An 18582-nucleotide genomic window follows, 5' to 3' on the forward strand; every position below is an offset into this window, starting at 1 on the left:
AAGTGTGTTACATAAATATTAAGTAATAAACAGGACAGGGATTAAAATCATATTAACTGTGACAGAGTATGTTTGTGCTGCTCCAGAATAATCCTCAGGGCATTGCCAGTTTACTTGTGGTCAAAAAAGCTTGTTTCTGTCAGTCAATACTCATTTAATAACTGATACTTAAAGTAGATACCCAAGTGAACAGGTGTTAATATTGGAGTTATATCCTGAATAATTATAGAATGGTCTGTCTTTATGTCAGAATGAATATGAGATCATGTGGCAATATTAGAAAATCTATTCATTTTGTTTTAATGATTACATTCCATTGCCAAAAAACATACAAACGTATTGAGTTGAGTCTGTTGTTTAGTAAAAAATCAAGTTTGAAAATTTGATACGGTAACAACACTTTACTCTATGATGTGAAAGTTCAAGCCTTTCTTTTCAAATGCAATGGGGACTTTCATTCAAATGGACGTGAAATGGGACATTTTGTGGCTCTATATTGTTCTAGCTCTGTACCAGACTGCTCTTTGTAGTATATATTTTCAGGCTAAGTGCTTTTGTGTGCATACCTCTGTAGCGTTGACCCTGCCCTCTTGAAAGGAACAGCTGCTAGGGTCGTGAGTGCACAGGTTGCGATATTTACACCAGTGGCATCGGAAAGTGCTGCTTACACAAGACAGACACCTGCAAGAAGAGGGAGAACAAATCATGTAATTACTATGTGTTTCTTTGTAAAACTCACAGCTCAATGTAATCTGTTCTCACGTTTGGACATTATCAACATCTTTCCTATTCAAACACAAAGACTGATAAAGAATTATAGCTTTGTGCTGGCGTTATGTTCTTTCAAACACCCAATGTGAACCATTTCTATGCTGGCTGAATGAATGGCATAACAGATATAACAATACGTGACCTTGAGGAAGCTTTGAGCAGTAGCAGAGAATTGTTCAAAAGTTTAAAAAGAAGGTATTTTTAGTTCAGTTTCAGAAGTCACAAACCAGTGCTGGTGCCATGTCTCGAGAAATGGAGGGCATTTGTAAATCAACATGCAACTCAGTACACAATTCAGTGACTTTAATTCATATCTTTCATTTCAAGTTGTTGATGTTGCAACTAAGTCACAGTGTTGTAAGCAAATGGAGTTGTGTGGTACATTATTAACAATTCCACCTAAAATACATAAAATATAAGTAAAAATCTAAATGGTGAACTTTTACTTTGAAATAAAACGACCATACTTATTGTTAAACATTGGAAATATAATATTGTATACTATTCAGTCCGCGGTAACAATCTCAAAGGATCATGTGATTGCAATATTAAGGTCACAACAAGGAGAGGTGATACATAAAGCTTGTTTTAGAAACCAGATGCGTGAGAGGGGTGAATACAGAGGTTCATAAAGATGCAATAACAAAAAAGCACATTGTAGAACTAGAACTTTATTTTCTTTTTTAGGAAAAAAAATTTAATTCTACAGTAAAAAAATAAAAATAAAAATAAACGTAACATAAGCATTGGTAAAAGCATATTATATTCATATTTCAAAGAGGAAAACCACTGGAAAATTGATTTTTATTTTCAAGATGAATATCCATTACCAAATTCATAAATTAGTGTGAGTAAATAAGTGAATCCAGGAGAATAGTACAATATATTTTGAGATGACGTTATTTTAGAGTTTTGTAGTGAAAATATGATTTTTGTAGACATATATAAACTCCCAGAGAAGAAAACTGTGTGATTAAAAGCTATGAACCCAGAAATGAAACAAGATTTATTTTTATTTTTTTTACAAAGCAGGCAATAAAATAAAGGAAAGCACATAGCAGAACACTGCCACTCATAGCGGGCTACAAATGCCAATAAATGTAGCACAGAGCCATTAAATTTTGATATTAATTAGCTGCCCAGGGCCAGTGTGGATATAAAGTGTGTGGTTGTGTGAATGTGTGTGTTAAACAGGGAAATTTCAGAGGTGGGGTATTAATAGCAGTGGACTGGCAGGGTGCTACACTCGTTGGATAATTAATTATGTGATGTTGGGGTGGTTCTGAAAAAGGGGGGTTGAGGGTTGGCGTAATTTTTGGTTTGAAATATTCACAGGCTTTCACTGGGTCACCTGGCAACTAATGGAAGCATGTACCGGTCTTAGGCTGATGAGATGAGCTTCCAACTGTTTCTGCCTAATAGCTTAATATGGTCATATCTGCATTCACTAGGAGTACTTTTCAATGGATGCCATGTGGGCTAATTTTCTGAGTCCAGATTTAGCATGCACCATTAATCATGCATCCCCTCCCACAGTGAACTTGCAGCATGACCATTAACACAATTAAAGGTTAGTTAAGTGTTGAGTGAATCGCCCTGGACAAAGGGTATTTTAAAGGTCATGCTGATATTGTACAATGCAAGTATCTTCCAGATTTAATAATAACATGTTTGCTTTTGAATGATTACAATTAGCTAATATTTCGAACAAAATGTATTGCTTTCATTTGTTTTCACATTCACATACAGGAGCTAAAAGTCTAGGGAGAATATGCTCTGTCCCGAGGATCACAAATCGTATCTCCCCCACCAAAACTCTCAGGCAAACAAAATAATGTAATTATTGTCCTAAAATTATCATACATTTTCAAATCAAGAGAAATGTAGTATGTAGGCAATTAGCTACAACATGTACATAAATAACAAACTACCCTTGTCCAAATACTACAATATTTTGCACAATTTGATTGATGGTGATGGTAATTAAGAAGAAAACCTCGTGTGAGATAAATACACACCATATGACTATAGAGGTGCTGATGTTGTTCACTTGGCCTAAAGCAACCAAATGTTCCTAATTGGCATTCCTCCCACCAGGATCCACCTCTGTAGCTGTTAGTACTTGATATTCAGATAGGGATGCTCATGCCATTGTTTACCACTATAGTAAATACAACTGACGTGAACATAATGGTTCAAAGTCAAAGCTTTCCTGCCTAGACAGAGGCTTAAATTACTGCAGCAGATGAGCATTTCAATGAGGTGCATTTCATTTACTGCGAAAAGCGTGCGCAGCGCCAAAATCTTAAATGTCAGATCAGCTCCCACAGGGGCTGCTCCGAGAGAAAAATCACAAGTGGAGTGTGACTCTAATTGTCATCTACAAAAAAATGTATCCAGTCATAACAATGACACAGACGTATAGTACTGGAGCTCCTGTAAGTGTCAGAGATGCAATTATTATTCAGAACATAATCAACAAAGCAGATATAGACCAACTGATACTTTACGATTTCAAAATAAACTAGCTTATATTTAATTTAATTTTGAATGGCATCAAAATGGCATTAAAATGGCATTAAAATGGCATTAAAATGGCAGCATAAAACTTGCAGAATAAAACAATTTGAAATTTATTAGCTCAGTTATTCATGTTCAGTGTTTACATAGTAATGTATGAGTTGAATTTAAAAAAAAACACTGATGTTTCCTCTACCCTAAAGTTTTTTTAATAAGACAAAGTTGGTAGGAGCTATTGTGTGTATTGTCTATTGCATTTAAACCATTTTTGTTTTTATGTCACATTATTAGTTACAGAGTAAAAAGTTTGTACAGTCAGTGTTGAAAAATTGGATGACAATTAAAATATCATACTTCAAATGTATTTAAATCTCTTAGACAAACTGGTAAAGTGCCACTTAAAACAAATCCCCAAACAAACGAGCCGCAGAGAATGCATCACCCTGAATGAAATAGAAGCTGACAGGTAAATTGAACTTAGAGGTTATCTAACAGCCTCCCCTTAAGTGGGCTAGTGAACAGCAGTACATCATTGTCCTAAATTAGGTTGTGCCCCAGCATCTATTAAACAGATCAAACCTAGGAGGGAGGGGCCGTCCTGCTGTTGCAGTAGGTGCAAAGATTTTAGTTAGCAAAGAACTAGTGGATAGTAAAAGCAAAAGTTAAATCTGTCAACTGGGCAAAATGTTGTAGGAGTGAAGACGTTTCAGTGCTCATCCAAGCCGTTTCAGTGCTCATTCTTCAGTTCTAGTAACAATGAAGTTTACTTTGCTACACGCCTTTTGTCCATATTTTGTGGTTTTTTTTTTGTTTGTTTGTTTTTTTTTGCTTCAAGGCCAATGTTTTTATATACTTAATAGAAAACAGATTAAGAACTATAACAATAATGAATAAAGCAATATAAAGAATAAAACAGTGACTAGGTAGTGGAATAACCTTTGTTTTGTTCATTCATGTTTATTTTCTTCAGTGTTACATCTCACTTAGTTTTTGATATTTGTTTGTTTTGTTCAGTCTTTGTCCAGTATGTAAAAAACCCTTTATAAATAACTGAATGATAAAACAGAAGTATCAAAATGTCATTATGATTTAATATTTATTAGACTCACGTTCTGTGGGTGCTGCAGTTGTAAAACTTCACCTCAGTGCTGCCCACCATTTGTCCCGTCTCCTTTGAGTTTAGTTGCAGCTCTATACCAGCCCAGTCTGAAAGAGAGAAAGAGGGAGAGAGATGGACGGAGAGATAAAGAGAGAGAAAGGGAGAGAGGGGGAGATGGAGGGAGGGAGGGAGGGAGGGAGAGAGGGAGGGAGGGGGGAGAGAGATGGAGGGAGAGAAAAGGAGAGTGATAAAGAGAGAGGGTGGAAGAGGGAGAAAGAGGGAGGGGGAGATGAAGGGTGGGAGAGAAAGAGAAAGGGGAGGGAAATAGAGGGTGAGGGAGAGAAAGGAAGGAAGAAAGCGAGGGAGGGAGGGAGAGAGGGAGAGGTGAGAGAAAGACTACAATAAATGGTGGGAAGAGGTCAATATGCAAAACAGTTTAATACTTTTATCTGGCTCCTCTAAAGAGCCACCTGGCGTCTGTGCTTCTGCAAGGGCATATTGCAGTTGGTGTGAAAAACCTTCAGTCAGAAACTTCAAATGAGGGATTACTGTAAATGTGCACAGAAAATTAAACAGCCCAGCAGTAACTTTGGGACTAAACAGAAATGCAGAGTGGTCAATCCCAAATGAAGGCTGCAGTTGTTTACTTCTTAAAACAACGCTGCCTTAAGTCACCAATGGACTTTTAGTTTCATTAAAAAATAAGTTCTTTTCTTTTTCTTTTTTTCATTTTTTTAGAATCAAAATCTTCATAAAAACCTTGGGCTGTATTTAATGGAACAATAATTGACTATGCAAATAGCTTCTGACTAAAGGGCCCATGTGAAAGTCAAGGCTGCTTCTGCAAAGATTGAAGATTATTTTGCAGATAGCACTGCAAAGGTTCCTTAAACATAATATTAAATGTTGAACTGGTAGGAATCCAAACTAAATATTAAAAAACTATAACTCATATATTGAGTGAATATACGGTTTTCATGGGTTTCAACTTCCTGTTTATAGGTGGCATTTTGAGGATGTTTCACCATTCAAAACATATCATATTTAGTTTTACATTGCTAACAGTTATTACAAAAGTCCTAATTTCTCATCTAAGCAGAGTTGGGATCTACGGGCATCTAAGAGCACCTGTGTCAGTGACCTCACCTTGTCCCTCAGGTATGTGCGGAGCCTCTTTCCCTGCAGGAGACAGACACATGACCCTGTTCCCATTCACGTGTCCTTCCACCTGCGCCTGCTGTCCGAAGGAGCACGTGATCCCAGCAGAAAGGTCAGGCACATTGTTCACCTCCAGCAGCAGCTTCAAGAAACAAGACATTTTATAGACTAAGAAACGAGCAACGCAGACTGTACATGGTTTCATATAATTTCTAATGCTAAGGGATTCAAGAGCTCATATAGTCCGTATTCATTATCTGTCAGTTCAATGTTTCCAATCAAACTGATTTCACAAAGATAGATCACAATCGCCTTCATTACGCCTAGTACATTAAAAGGACACTATGTAACTGTTGTAATGGAGGATCCATCACCTACTATTTCCAATGGTGATGTTATTACTTTGCCTGGACGTAGCATTAAACTATCTATTTTGCATTATTCAGTTGCAGTTGATTTATTGCTTAAAAATACCTTGAAACCAATAAGATCTCCATGGGGACAAGAAGGTGGTAGACCCTCCATCAGAGAATTTGCGTAGAGCACATCTAAATGTGAAATACCATGGTGTTCAAACAGTACCAGTAATTAAAAAGCCTAAATCACTGATATGACCTTTAATGTCCACTAACTGTATCTTCTGAGAATCTCTGACTTCACCAATGACAGTTACCATACCATGCGTCATCCCTAATCTCTTATCTGTACATTCTCCACATGTTTCTGCTCTGCACTACTCGCTGTACATTCTCGTAAACTTGTGACAGGTCAGTGATTGGTGCAATAGTAAAAGCGGACTCACTGGAACGCTGTGTGCTGATACCGCAATGCTGTCGGGATGAGAGATGACCTTCACACAGCGGTCAATGTCGGTGGCGAAGCGGTACATCTCATCAGACCTCGGACAGCGATCCCTCCTGGAGCACCTGTGGGAAAAGACCCCAGACATGGTTACACTGAGGCGGCCATTGAGAAGAAAAATGACCCCAGAAAATTGCTCTGCAGGAACATTTGGTTTGTTTGTCAATGCTGAGGTTGAGCCTGGATACTCCTATATATGTGATTTATATTCTATCAAAGAGTTACTGCATTTGGAGCTTGGGTTTGTGTCGTCATAGCACAGTGAATACCTGTTTAGCATAAGAATAAACAAATGCAGATTTGCTCTATGTAGGGTCCACCACCTGCTTATCTCCATGGAGATGTTATTGCTGTGCCTGGAATGTTACTTTAACTCTATGGAGACAAAAAGGTGACACCAGCAATTTACAAGTCAGATCTGTCAGAAAGAAATCCCTCTAAGAATGCACGATTTTCAAGGTAGTTTTGAAGAATAAAAACACCTGTAATAAATGCCATACTGTCAATCATTACAGACAAAGCAATACCATTTCCATCAAAACAAGCTGGTGGCGGACCCACCACAAGAAAAGTTACACAGTGCAACTTTTACTTAGTGTTCAAACAACCATATTCTGAAAGTATTCTATTAGATGCAATATAGTTGTTCCTGGCACCTTTAATTACTTTTTTTTATATTGTCCATTGTTGCATAGAAGTGTCTGTTAGTGTTTCTTAATATTAACTCTCAGACTTGGTTTCCACTATGTACCAAGGCCAAAGGTTTTTTGGTTTGGCTCGTACCACATGCAAGTAATTTGATCCTAAGTCAGATGTTCAACAGTATAGCTAAAGTCTTTCTATTGTTCATAGAAAGCTTATAAAGATTACATTACAAAACCCAAGCATAAACCTCACAATATAAAATGGTCATCTGCTTTTATAGATGACAGTTAAAATGAGCAACAAACTGTAACAGAATCTACATACTTCCTGCTCTCTAATAAAACTTAGCAGGGTCTTTATCACTCTGCTCATGTTTCTCCCATGTCTCACTCTCAATCTTTGATGCCAGGCTCAATTATTCATTTAACATTTTACTGTTCTTTTCTGCAGAGCCAATTACACTGAGTGCCACCAAGGAATAATCTGCACTCCTACATCCCAAAAGAAAATTACTTGTAGAGAGCTGAATGAGTTGGCTTTTTACTGTGACCTTACCATAATCTTGTCTGGGTGATGTGCGAATTAAAGTACTTCTAGGAGAAGGGAATCTGAACTTTTTATTTTATGTTATGTTGAAATTCAAACTAATATAGCACAAGCCATGTAAAATAAGATATACTGTGTCTGTTAGTCTCAAGATACCTGTTTGATATTATTAAAAGGTGGACTATGTAACCTTTCTTGTGGGAGGCCTGCCACCTGTTTATATCCACGGAGATCTTATTACCTGCCTGAAATATTCCACAGCATGACTATGGCTATAGTAAGAGCAAAAAGTACTTTTTACTTAATAAAACTTTACATTCAGTGCTTAATACTTTCTAACACTGACAAATACATATTCTAATAAATGTTTTGCTTCAATAGGTTTGAGTAATATCAGTTTGTATCAGCACTTTAATTTTAATACATTCTGCCTCAAAAATGAATATAAAATCTCAAAGCAATTGTTATGCCTTGAAAATCCAGACAGTATTTTGTTCTCCTCTTGTCTACCAAATTGTGTGCAGCTCGGAGCTAATACACTGTTGAAGAGTATTGAGGGGGTGGCACCTCCAGAGAGGACTCCAAGAGCTGCGAGCCTTGGCTGTAATTACAACACAATATAAAAGTAAAATGGGGAAGCGCTGACAGCTGTTGCCTGCTCAGAACCAACGGAGTACAGGCAGTCACCTTCTGACCGCACATCAGCTCAAGTACGCCTTTCATCCAGCCAGGCTTTCACCGCCTTTTATTTGAGCTCTTTTATGGGTGTGTTTTGTCTGATGAGACAAATTGTACCCCCCTTTTTATTTTACATAGTCTGTGGAGAGCATTAACCAAACATGCAGCCGAGAAAATTGTCTAAAATGGTGCTGGGATTGGCGAATTTAGATTTTGAAACACAAACCACAAAACTCTAAAATAGATAAGCAGTTCATATTAATATAAACCAAAATAATCAGTATATCTTTCTTGCTGTCAACTACCATGTATATGATTCTCTTTATACAGAGTAACAAATAAGAACTATAGAACCCTTTGTATGGACACTGTGGTAGAAGAAATTGAGAAGCTTCAACCTCTGTTCTCAATCTGAAGGTACTGATTTGATGAGTTAGAATTTATACTGCCCCAAGGGAGGAGTTATACCCTGAAACTTGCTCTTGATGTGTTTACTTGCTACTTACTAACCCTCAGCCCACTCATACACACCACATTATTCCCTGCAGCCTCTCACTCACAGTCGTTAAGTACCTGATAATTTGACTGGCCTAATTTCTGCTTTGACCAAGGTTTGGCCAAGGTTAAATTGTAACATCCACCATGGATTTAGATACAAAAAGATACTTCAGACTTTTTCTACCACTCCTGGATGAATGTGAGATTACACCGACTGTGAGTAGACACTACTCTCAAAAATCATATCTTTTATAAATATATGTACAATGGAGTTGCCGATAAATGTCAGTTTGCTTTCCTTTTGGCACAGCCCTTCAGACAACTATGGTTTGAATATTGGTCTATATAAGAAAAAATAAATTAACATATTTCTTTGATCTCAAACACTGATAGGAGAAGGACGATGGAAGAAACTGAACTGCCCCAGGCTCACCTATCACTGCTGACATTTGCGACAGAAAAGCAGTGGACAAGGTGTTCTGGGGCTGTGACACTGGCATTTTCAGTAAAGTGGCCTGGTATAACAGTATGTGCTCGGACAACTAACACCACATTCATCCGGAAAAGGTAGAACAGGAACAGACAGGTAGTGGACGGGAAATAAAGCAGCCAATTCAGTGGTTTAAAGAATCATGATTTACCTTGGGTTACTTGGGGCAACAAAAGCTTTCTATTCAGTGATAAGTGTACAGCATTCATTTCAGTAAACATGCTAATGATACTCAGAAAAAGAGGAGTGTTTAATGGGGTAATTTAGACTAAAACACAGCATTACCTTTTTCTTTGTTGTGATTTAAATAACCTAGATAATGGTGACGATACTGCTAGCTAAAATTCAGACGTCACACAGCTAAATCCCCAGGTTAAGGTCAACTACCAACCCAGCATCATGCTCAAAAACACGGGCGTTTAATCTCCTATATCCCCTTTACTCAATTTTGAGGGTTTTATGCAAGCTAACCTGGGGGTCACATAATTAAGACAGGGAGATAAGCTTGTTCATGCATTGTGTCTAAATATTCCCCCTGGTATATTGGGGTTCAGTGGTCCTGCTGAGACCACTAAATGAATCCCTCTCTCCATTAACTTTATTCACCCTCAGCCCACTCATACACAGAAATCACATTGTGGATTGTCCAAAATAGCACTAGCTAACAGAGGTCATGCTGTTCCCCAACCACTTCCTGGTTTTCTGAATGGCCAACCAGCTGTTCTTAATGGAAGTTGGACAATAAGCCTGCCCAGTATTAACCGACACAAATCATATGACCACTTTCTCATGTCTATTTTAAGTACACCGAACCAGATGTTGGGAAAGTGTGGTGATAAAATTGTAATCTCGACGCTGCGTGTCGACTTACATGTTGTAGAGGACACACCAGCCGCAGTGTGGATCTCCAGAGCTCAGACACTCGGAGCAGGTGACGTACTGATCACAGGCCTCAACTGGAACCTGGGCCACCTGCAACAAAGAGGGAAAAGAAAGCTAGATTTTAACCATGTTATAATGGTTTTCCCTAATCATTCACTTAAATTTGTTTGTAACCACTCAAAGATGCTTCGCATTTGCAGAAAATTTCAGTTTTCACCTACACCCTAGTCCTGTACTTGCTTGCAATTCTTTCAGATCAATGGACAAACACTCTACTAACTGAGCCACTGTCGCCCAGTAGTAGATGACTTGTGTAAGTTATTAGAACACACCATAAAAATCAGCAATATAAAAATCCCAAAATGAAGGCTAGACTGAACTTTTTAATGTGCACTAGATTATTCATGCGTACAGGTGTTGGTATAAGGAGCACTTTGCACACACTCTTAATTGCACGGCACTTATCATGTTAATGTGCAGAAGGCTTTAAGACCACTTCTGTGTAATTGTCAATGTTTGGATAAGAATTGTGACAAACTGGTTATGGAGGGATTCAAATGAAGTGGGCAACAGAAACAAACAATCTCTGATTAAAAAAAAAAAAATGCTCTGAAGTTACTTTAGAAAACATTAATCTTGTCTTCAGTTATAGTTAATCTCACTTGTGAAGATGGCTCACAGCTTGCAGCCGGAGTAGGTAAATACATCACTAACAAAGTTGTCTGACAAAAATAAAACAAAGAGATGCTCTGAATTAATTCTATTGTGATTTTTGCAAACCTTGACAGTGGCTGCGGTTACATGCACACTCCAAATCTGCTTGTTATTAGAATTATTATTTGTTTGTTTGTTTGTTTTTTTGTTAAAATGGCATGTAAACAGCAAAATCATCTGATTTATTTTTTACCATGGTCCCTCAGATTACTCACATCAATCTTGCATAATCTATATACATAATTTTAAAGGTTCAGAAATCAGATGATAATCAGAATTTTGTATGTGTGTAAACTTACCCATTAACATAATCATGCAAGTGTAAACAGGAAAAGTGAAATTATACCACCTTTGATGCCAAAGTCTGAAGTAAAATCAGTAGGTTGAACTGATCAGGTTTAACTTTAGATAGATTATATTATTATACTTTAGTTAAGTAGAGTAATCTTTATTTTAAATTGTGCAGTACAGCTCCACCTAATTTAAATCTTGTGAAATTAGAATAAAATGTGTTTCTTGTCAGAGACACCACAACAGTTTGCACTGAATACATGATATATTCACCAATATCTGAACAATCAAGATGAACCTCATTACAAAATCTCAATAAGTGCATTAAAGCATTATAATTCATGAAGCTAACAAACCTTGTATTATCTGGGTAATTGGACAACTGATATTATCACAACCTGTGACCAACCATGCGAATTAGTACCAAATAATGTGGACATTTTTTTGTGTGTGACGGCCTCCATCTAAATTCATGTTTTTTTAATATAGTAACAGATTCTGGAGACAACTTGTGCTTGTGCCACCAGAATTATATATGAAAGTCAGGCGGTCCATAAGCTCTCCATTAGCGTTTGGAGAGCTGCTGCTGTCAAGCGGGCAGCAGCATCCCCTGCATACAAAACCAGGATTGAAGCCTCAGCCTCCAAGTCTGGGCTATTCTATATGTGCTTATTATTCAGGCTGCTGGACGTATGATGCAAGCAATTTCCCGATGTAAGCAATCACAAATGAAGAGTGGATTATGGATTGGAGTGTCTACCGGTGCTCTTGATAGCATAAGTGGGGGCTCTCTCAGGTCTGTGTTGGCAAAATGGATTATCAGCTGCTGCCTGGAAAATAACTTTCTTTCCTTTTTCCCTGCAGTTCGGAGCATTCGGTGCATTCCATTAGTGAAATGATTTTGTAGTGCAGGGGGGCGGAGGGCTCGGACTCTATCTGACACAGTTGGAATAATCCATTGAATTACGGTGGACCAGTGTTCATCCAAACTAACAGAGCTGGTTGTGCGGCTGTTGGGCAGGGTGACCTTTACAAGGGGAGAGCTATAGATCTTCAGATGCTTGGACATCACGGTTTATTTGCTAAGCACAGAAGACTTGAGCAGGAAGAGCCTGGGCTGAATCCGAATAGGAACAAGACACGTGTCAGTAGGACTTAACTTTAAAAGGGCCTAAATGACCAGCAACTTTAGCGAATGCATCAAGAAAACAACTGTGAACTGCAATACTCATTTCAGTTTTTGAATGTTGCACATCAGCTTAAGATTTCCAGTAGGCTTCAATGTGTATCTACCAAAAAAGAAAGAGACCATTTTTTATCTAGAAACAACTAGCCTGCTAAGAACAAGTTAAGTGATGCCGTTTAGAATGGAGGGATTTCATGGATTACAACATGCTGACAGAGAATGTTTTGAGCTCTGGATAGAGAGATCAACTAAATGCAATATACTGAAACATGCACAAATAAAACAAAACATAGAACTATATACTATGTTGTAATTATATTAACTATTATCAGTGGTTACTTGTCCTGGGTTAGTCCTGGTTGTGTCCAGTTAAGTCCTGATTTAGACTTTGTTTGGTCCTGTTCTAATTCTGGATTAGTCCTTGTCCAGGTTTAGTTCAATTATATCAGTGTCCAGTGTTTGGCTTGTTTAGCCGCTGCATTAAGCTTTCATCTTCATGTTCAATGTAGCATGGCTCCCTCATAAATCATTCAGGACCAGTCGAACGATTTAGTATTTCTAATCAAGCTTTTGTTTGTCTTTTCCTCTGAGATACTTTCTACAGAAGAAGGCGATTATTTAAAACAAACACAGGCAGCCAATGAAAATCCTCTGCTCCCGAGAGTCCAAATCTCAGCCTGGCAGAATGTTGTGTTTTAGTTTGGTTTTTCCAGCACTAGAGCAGTAAAGGAAGATTGCATCCATTTTTACAAGCTTTGGGAATTAAAATAATTTCACAACATCTGGGGTGAGCTTATTTAAATGTGCTTCATTTACTAGTTTGCGTTTTCATTTGGGAATTAAAAATACTGACAGATATCTATGAATTTCCAGACCTTTTACTTGCAATAAATCACATGACAATTTGCACCATGTCTGCAGATCTTCAGGTCATATACAGCAGCTTCGTTTTATGACTGGACAAGGAAGGAAATAGAGGACTTTATTGCACTTGTCTGTACTGGCTATTTCCATTTTAATTAAAGACTGAATTACATTGTAAATCATGAAGATTAAATAAGTCAAAGCTCATTTTGTGACTTGTGCAGAATATTCTATTTGAAACAGGTTTAAAAAAAAAAAAAAAGCAACAGAATAAGACATGGATCTGCAACTATACAAAGAAATTAAGTCACAGTTTCACAAAAGATCGAGGCTCAACTGTACTCAAGAATCCATTACAAACCAACAAATGCAACTTCAGGGAGACAATAAATCTGGGTGGATATTACGGCTAAACCATTTTGGAAAAATATCAAATTGCAATTTTTTTTTTCTGACATGCACTGCAATCACTATTAGTCATTTATGTTTTTGTTGCAGGATTCTGTTGGTGCACAATTTAACAGTTCAAAGAAGAAAATATGAACTGCAAAATGACAGAAGTCCCATGTATTTTAGAACATATTTGCAAAGGTCTTAACTGAAGGATTAGCAACTTTTAAACAAAACATTTTGTTGTTTGAAGAGAGAATCATGTTTAATAAATTGGGTGACAAATAAAAACTTGATTTTAGATTTGATCCCTATAAATCTTGCAGCCCAGTCTCTTACTGCATGTCACAGATCACAATACTATATTAAAGAAGACATATTGTGCTTGTTTCTGCTACACAGTTATAATCTATGACATCCGTGAATCATTATGTTATAATTTGCACATTTTACATCGCAATAGTCACCTAAAACAACTTAATAAATAAACAAGTCCGCTGACTTCTGCATTAGAAAACTGTGGTGCCCAATGGAAGCTGACGTCACCATAAACATCATCACAACAAAGAGCCGTGGAGCTGTCGGCCCCTCCTATGGAAAGCTGCTGATCACACTAGCAAGTAGCAGATTTTTATTCGTTTGTACCAAAATCACTATGCAGCGCTGCCGAGTCCTGTGCATATCACTAAAATTGGAGACCAAAGTAAATACAGAGCAGAGGAAACATGGTAAAAAGCTCAAAAAATCGATTTTGTATAATAGGCCTGATTTAAAAAGTATTCAGTTTACATCAGTTGATAGCTATACCACAATTAAAAGATTGGGTTACTAATACAGCTGCTATTGCTGTTGAATAAATGCTTGGCACTTTTCATATAAAGCCTAAAAGACAACCATATCCACTTCTACTGATATGTCTGCTGGCACATGCTAACATAACATCAGATGCATCCCAAACAACAGATGGTGTAGGTCATTGTAGAGGAAGTTTCCTGGTTTCAACTTTGTATTTTATCCTTTTAAATAGATCTATAGATGAACACAGACTGGACCCTTTCATAGCTCAAATAATACACAATAATTCAATATGCAAATCAACACATCTATTTTTGATTGCATTGTCTGGCAGCCTCTTCTGTACACACATGCTATTCTGTGCCCACCTACAGAGAGCGGGAGGGCAGACAGATAGAGGTGGAGAGGAACAAAGAAGAGGATGGATGGGATTTGGAGTGATGATTTTGCATTCTGCAGAGTGCCACTCAGAGAGATTGCCCTGGAAACACCCTGAAGCAGTTTCCCCACACCGTGCTTTAAGTTTAAAGCCCTAGTCTTCAAAAAGCAGACAAACAATTGTAGCTTATTTTGTGTTTTGGGCGCTCAAGAATGCTGTTTACATAAGTTGAAAGCCAAAAGGGTAGATTGTAGTGAATTAAGTATTTGCTTTCAAACAAACATGTGTACAAAGATGGTGTATGATTGGTGGAACAACTACAAAGAAAACTCAGACTCAACCTGACATTTTGGGTTTGAGTTTCAATTCAGCAATTCATCAAAAGTCTCCCTGTGGCTTCCTCCATTAGTTTCTGTCTGGTCTCCAATGCCCAAACGTAAAAGCCAGAAATGCCAAGGAAATAGTTACAAATGCACATAATCACATGGTTGAAAATGCATAAAAAAGCAGAAATGTGGGTTCAAAAATCAAACTCAAATGGAACTAAAGCAGAGTTTGTTCACGACTGGATCACAACTTAAAGGTTCCCTATGTAACTTTACTGGTGGAGGGGGGGTTGTCTCTATGGAGAAGATAGTACTGTATTGACAGCAATTATACCATGAAAAGGATCTTTACTGAGATGAACAGCTGACACCAACAGGAATTACAGGTTAGATCTGTGGAGAAGCGACCCTGCTCATTGTGAGAATACATGTCAATGTTTTAAAAAAATTGAACTTCCTGTAATTGAATAAATGCAGGATAAGTGTAATGTCATACTGGAACATTCCAGACAAAGCAATAACATCTCTGTGGGGACAAGAAGGTGGAAGACCGCCCACCAGAAAAGTTACACAGTGCATTTTTAACCAATATAGACAATTAACTAAATCAGGGCTAGTGAGGAACAGACACAGGACTAATCCAGCCCCAAATAAAGACTAAAGCAGGGCTAATTTACTTCACAATACAACACATCCCCACTTCAAATACAGACAGATGCCCTGTATTCTGCTTTCTTCATCATCATGCTAACCCGACGTGTGTTTCCCTCGGCAGGAGACACAGAGGCTCATTGTTATTCCACAAGGGTCGGTCGATCTCCGCCAAATCTGTCTGTGCCCCACTCCTCATTTCACATCATTCCTGTATTGTCTAGCTCCCAGGAATCCAAAACTCTCTCATCTAAGGGATCGACTGGAAATGTGGCAAATCTGCACGTGAAACCTCCTCCCAGGGGAATTCTCCTGCACACAGGAAAAGTGAAGGGAGAAAAAGAAAGAGAGGGCAAGAAAGCTGCTCCAGGCAACAAAGCTCCTCTAATACTGAGAGAAAAAACCCAGGGCCAGAAACTAGTTTGGATGTGTCTTATTTTGTTGTCACAAAGAGATGGCAGAGTATCCTTGAACGAGGTGAATGGGGCTTTTTGAAAGACTAACCCTCATCAATAAATGATGCTCTGTTGCTTCCAGTCTATCATATATGAGAAAGATCTGCAATGATAAAGGCTGCATAATGAATCGTATGAATGTCAAATAGAATGTTTATATAAAAAAATATGTTAACACAAAAGCATTACTTATTAATGCTAATAATACTGTAGTAGGTGATGTTGCTATAAACTGTATGCACCTATTTGTAGTACCTGTTTCAGGTCAATTTGAAAATAATTTCTAAAGGTATAATCCAAATCATTCAGTGCATAATTTGTTAGAAAGTACAGTCAATTTGTGTAGATGTGATGGATGCCACTAGCTGTCAATGTGATTCAAATTATTCCTTGAAACTCTCCAGGAATCTAAGAAAGAAATCTCAGAGGGCCAATTCTGGTTGATGATGGTCTATGATGTAGTAAGCTTTCTGGGATATGTGTCACTGTGTTTCGATAACGCATCTGACAGTGTGTTTATCTACTCTTTGTGCTTTGAGGCAAGAGGATTAACCAAGGATGCCCTGCCCAATTATGGACATTATATTTCTCTCATTCATAGTAACCTGATTTTTTGTGAGGGCAGACATCAGTTTGTCATCCTCTTTGATGATATTGCTATATTCACTTTATTCTCTTGCTATCGTAGTTTTTCACCCTGTTTTCCAAGTTTTCAAAAGACCCACTCAGAGAGAAGTCACTGCACTGCGATTGTTCCAGTGGCCTTTTGCCTCTCCGTCCTGCGCCTCTGCCTCAGTGCGTTCCAGCAGACAAAAAGACAAGTGAGAGAGGCTATATGGAACGCTTTTTGGCTACGATAAAACCTAATCCTATTTCACAGTGCGATGAAGCTGTGCCAAAATAATCACTTGATGGGAGTTGAAAGTGATTACCAGTGTTCACTCTTATCTCCAATGAGTGCAGAGAATACGCTCCAGCAAAAACAACAACAGCAGCAGCAGCAGCAGTAGTATAGCCTCTGTGTGATGCTGGACCAGGAGAGGACCATATGCAGACTTGGGGTAAAAGGGGTTAGGGGAGTCAAACTGGAAAAGCCACTAATGCTTCTACTCAAAGCCAAAGTGAGTATGTCTGTCGCACACAAAAGATGTGTACAGTGTAAGTCGATTCGCATGGATAAGTAATTAGAACAGTGGTCCATCCTCATGTGCGTGGCCTGAATATTTTACAAACACCATGCTGGATGCTGCTTGCAGTTTTCGAGATGTACTTTTCATTCAGCCAAAAGAATAACGTACAATTATCTTTTTAAGAATTCCAAAATGCCAATTTAATTGATTATTCCTAAGAAAACAAAACATATTATAAAAGAAAGCATTATTTGGTTGTTTTAATGCTCACTAGATCTGTAGTTTTGTTCATGATGGATACAGAGATAAGTATTGGCTAGCATTGGCATATATTTAGACCAAATACACTGCCTGGCCATAAAAAAAGTCGCCACCTGAATTTAACTAAGCAAATAGGTTCGAGCTTCCTCCAGTTGGTCAGGTCTAGGGTCAGCAACAGGAGCATGAGACATCATTTTCACACATGGATTGTCCACCACAGAGTCCAAACCTTTAGGATGTGCTGGAGAAGTGTGCAGTGGTCAGACTCTATCATCATCAATGCAAGATCTTGGTGAAGTTTAACGAAACAATGCCACAGCGACTGTGTGCTGTAATCAAAGCTAAAGGCGGCCCAATGAAATTTTTTTTTTTTTTGGTGGGGACTTTTTTTTTGGCCAGGCAGTGTATGTCCATTAAGAAATTAAGATCACAGACAATGCACCTGCTGTTGATCTTTAATACAGTCAGTAATGTCCCAATTGTGGTACAAAAAATGTCTTACTTTATCTTTGCCCCAGAACTAAAATAAAATTCCATCTTTAATCTAGTTTTAGATTACATTCACACTGCTACTAAACTGCAGTTTCTTTGAGGTGACACTCCTAAATCATTGATTATAGGTGACCAGTCTGTTGAATGGATTTTTAATATTATCAAGTAACATAATGATTTGTTTTAAAACATTCAAACCATACACTTATGTCCTTATAGCTTATATAAGTGTTGTTTGATAAAGTAACAGTTGTGTAGGCAGTGTAGTGAGTGTCTCCTGGCACTATCTCCTCTCACCTGATTGTTGGACATGACATAGAGAGAGCTCCGGTCCAATGAGAAAGCCATGTCCCGCAGGATGGGGCTGCTCTCCTTCATCACAGTCACTGTCTCATACAGGACGCTTTGCTCCCGAAGACCATCCACACGGATCTGCACACATGGGACAAAATGCACTCAATAGAAGCCGGAGCAAAAATGTTGGTGGAAAATAAAACTGT

General features: G+C 38.1%; 2 protein-coding genes across 2 annotated transcripts in view; one reads left to right on the top strand and one right to left on the bottom strand.

The window, feature by feature from the left end:
• The window catches only part of yod1 (YOD1 deubiquitinase), a 132629-nt gene that overhangs the window by 43155 nt on the left and 70892 nt on the right, over nucleotides 1–18582 (top strand). The window lies entirely within an intron of this gene.
• Nucleotides 1–18582, bottom strand: part of LOC117371263 (plexin-A2-like) — a 64761-nt gene that overhangs the window by 28077 nt on the left and 18102 nt on the right. The window contains exons 3-8 of the mRNA XM_033966904.2: nucleotides 18380–18514; nucleotides 10138–10238; nucleotides 6351–6474; nucleotides 5537–5690; nucleotides 4401–4497; nucleotides 567–681 (exon numbers count right to left, since the gene is read on the bottom strand). Of these exons, the coding sequence (XP_033822795.1) occupies nucleotides 567–681; nucleotides 4401–4497; nucleotides 5537–5690; nucleotides 6351–6474; nucleotides 10138–10238; nucleotides 18380–18514 (726 nt within the window). The remainder of the gene's footprint in view (nucleotides 1–566; nucleotides 682–4400; nucleotides 4498–5536; nucleotides 5691–6350; nucleotides 6475–10137; nucleotides 10239–18379; nucleotides 18515–18582) is intronic.

This window comes from Periophthalmus magnuspinnatus, chromosome 5 (genome assembly GCF_009829125.3).
Source record: "Periophthalmus magnuspinnatus isolate fPerMag1 chromosome 5, fPerMag1.2.pri, whole genome shotgun sequence".
Lineage (NCBI taxonomy): Eukaryota > Metazoa > Chordata > Actinopteri > Gobiiformes > Gobiidae > Periophthalmus > Periophthalmus magnuspinnatus.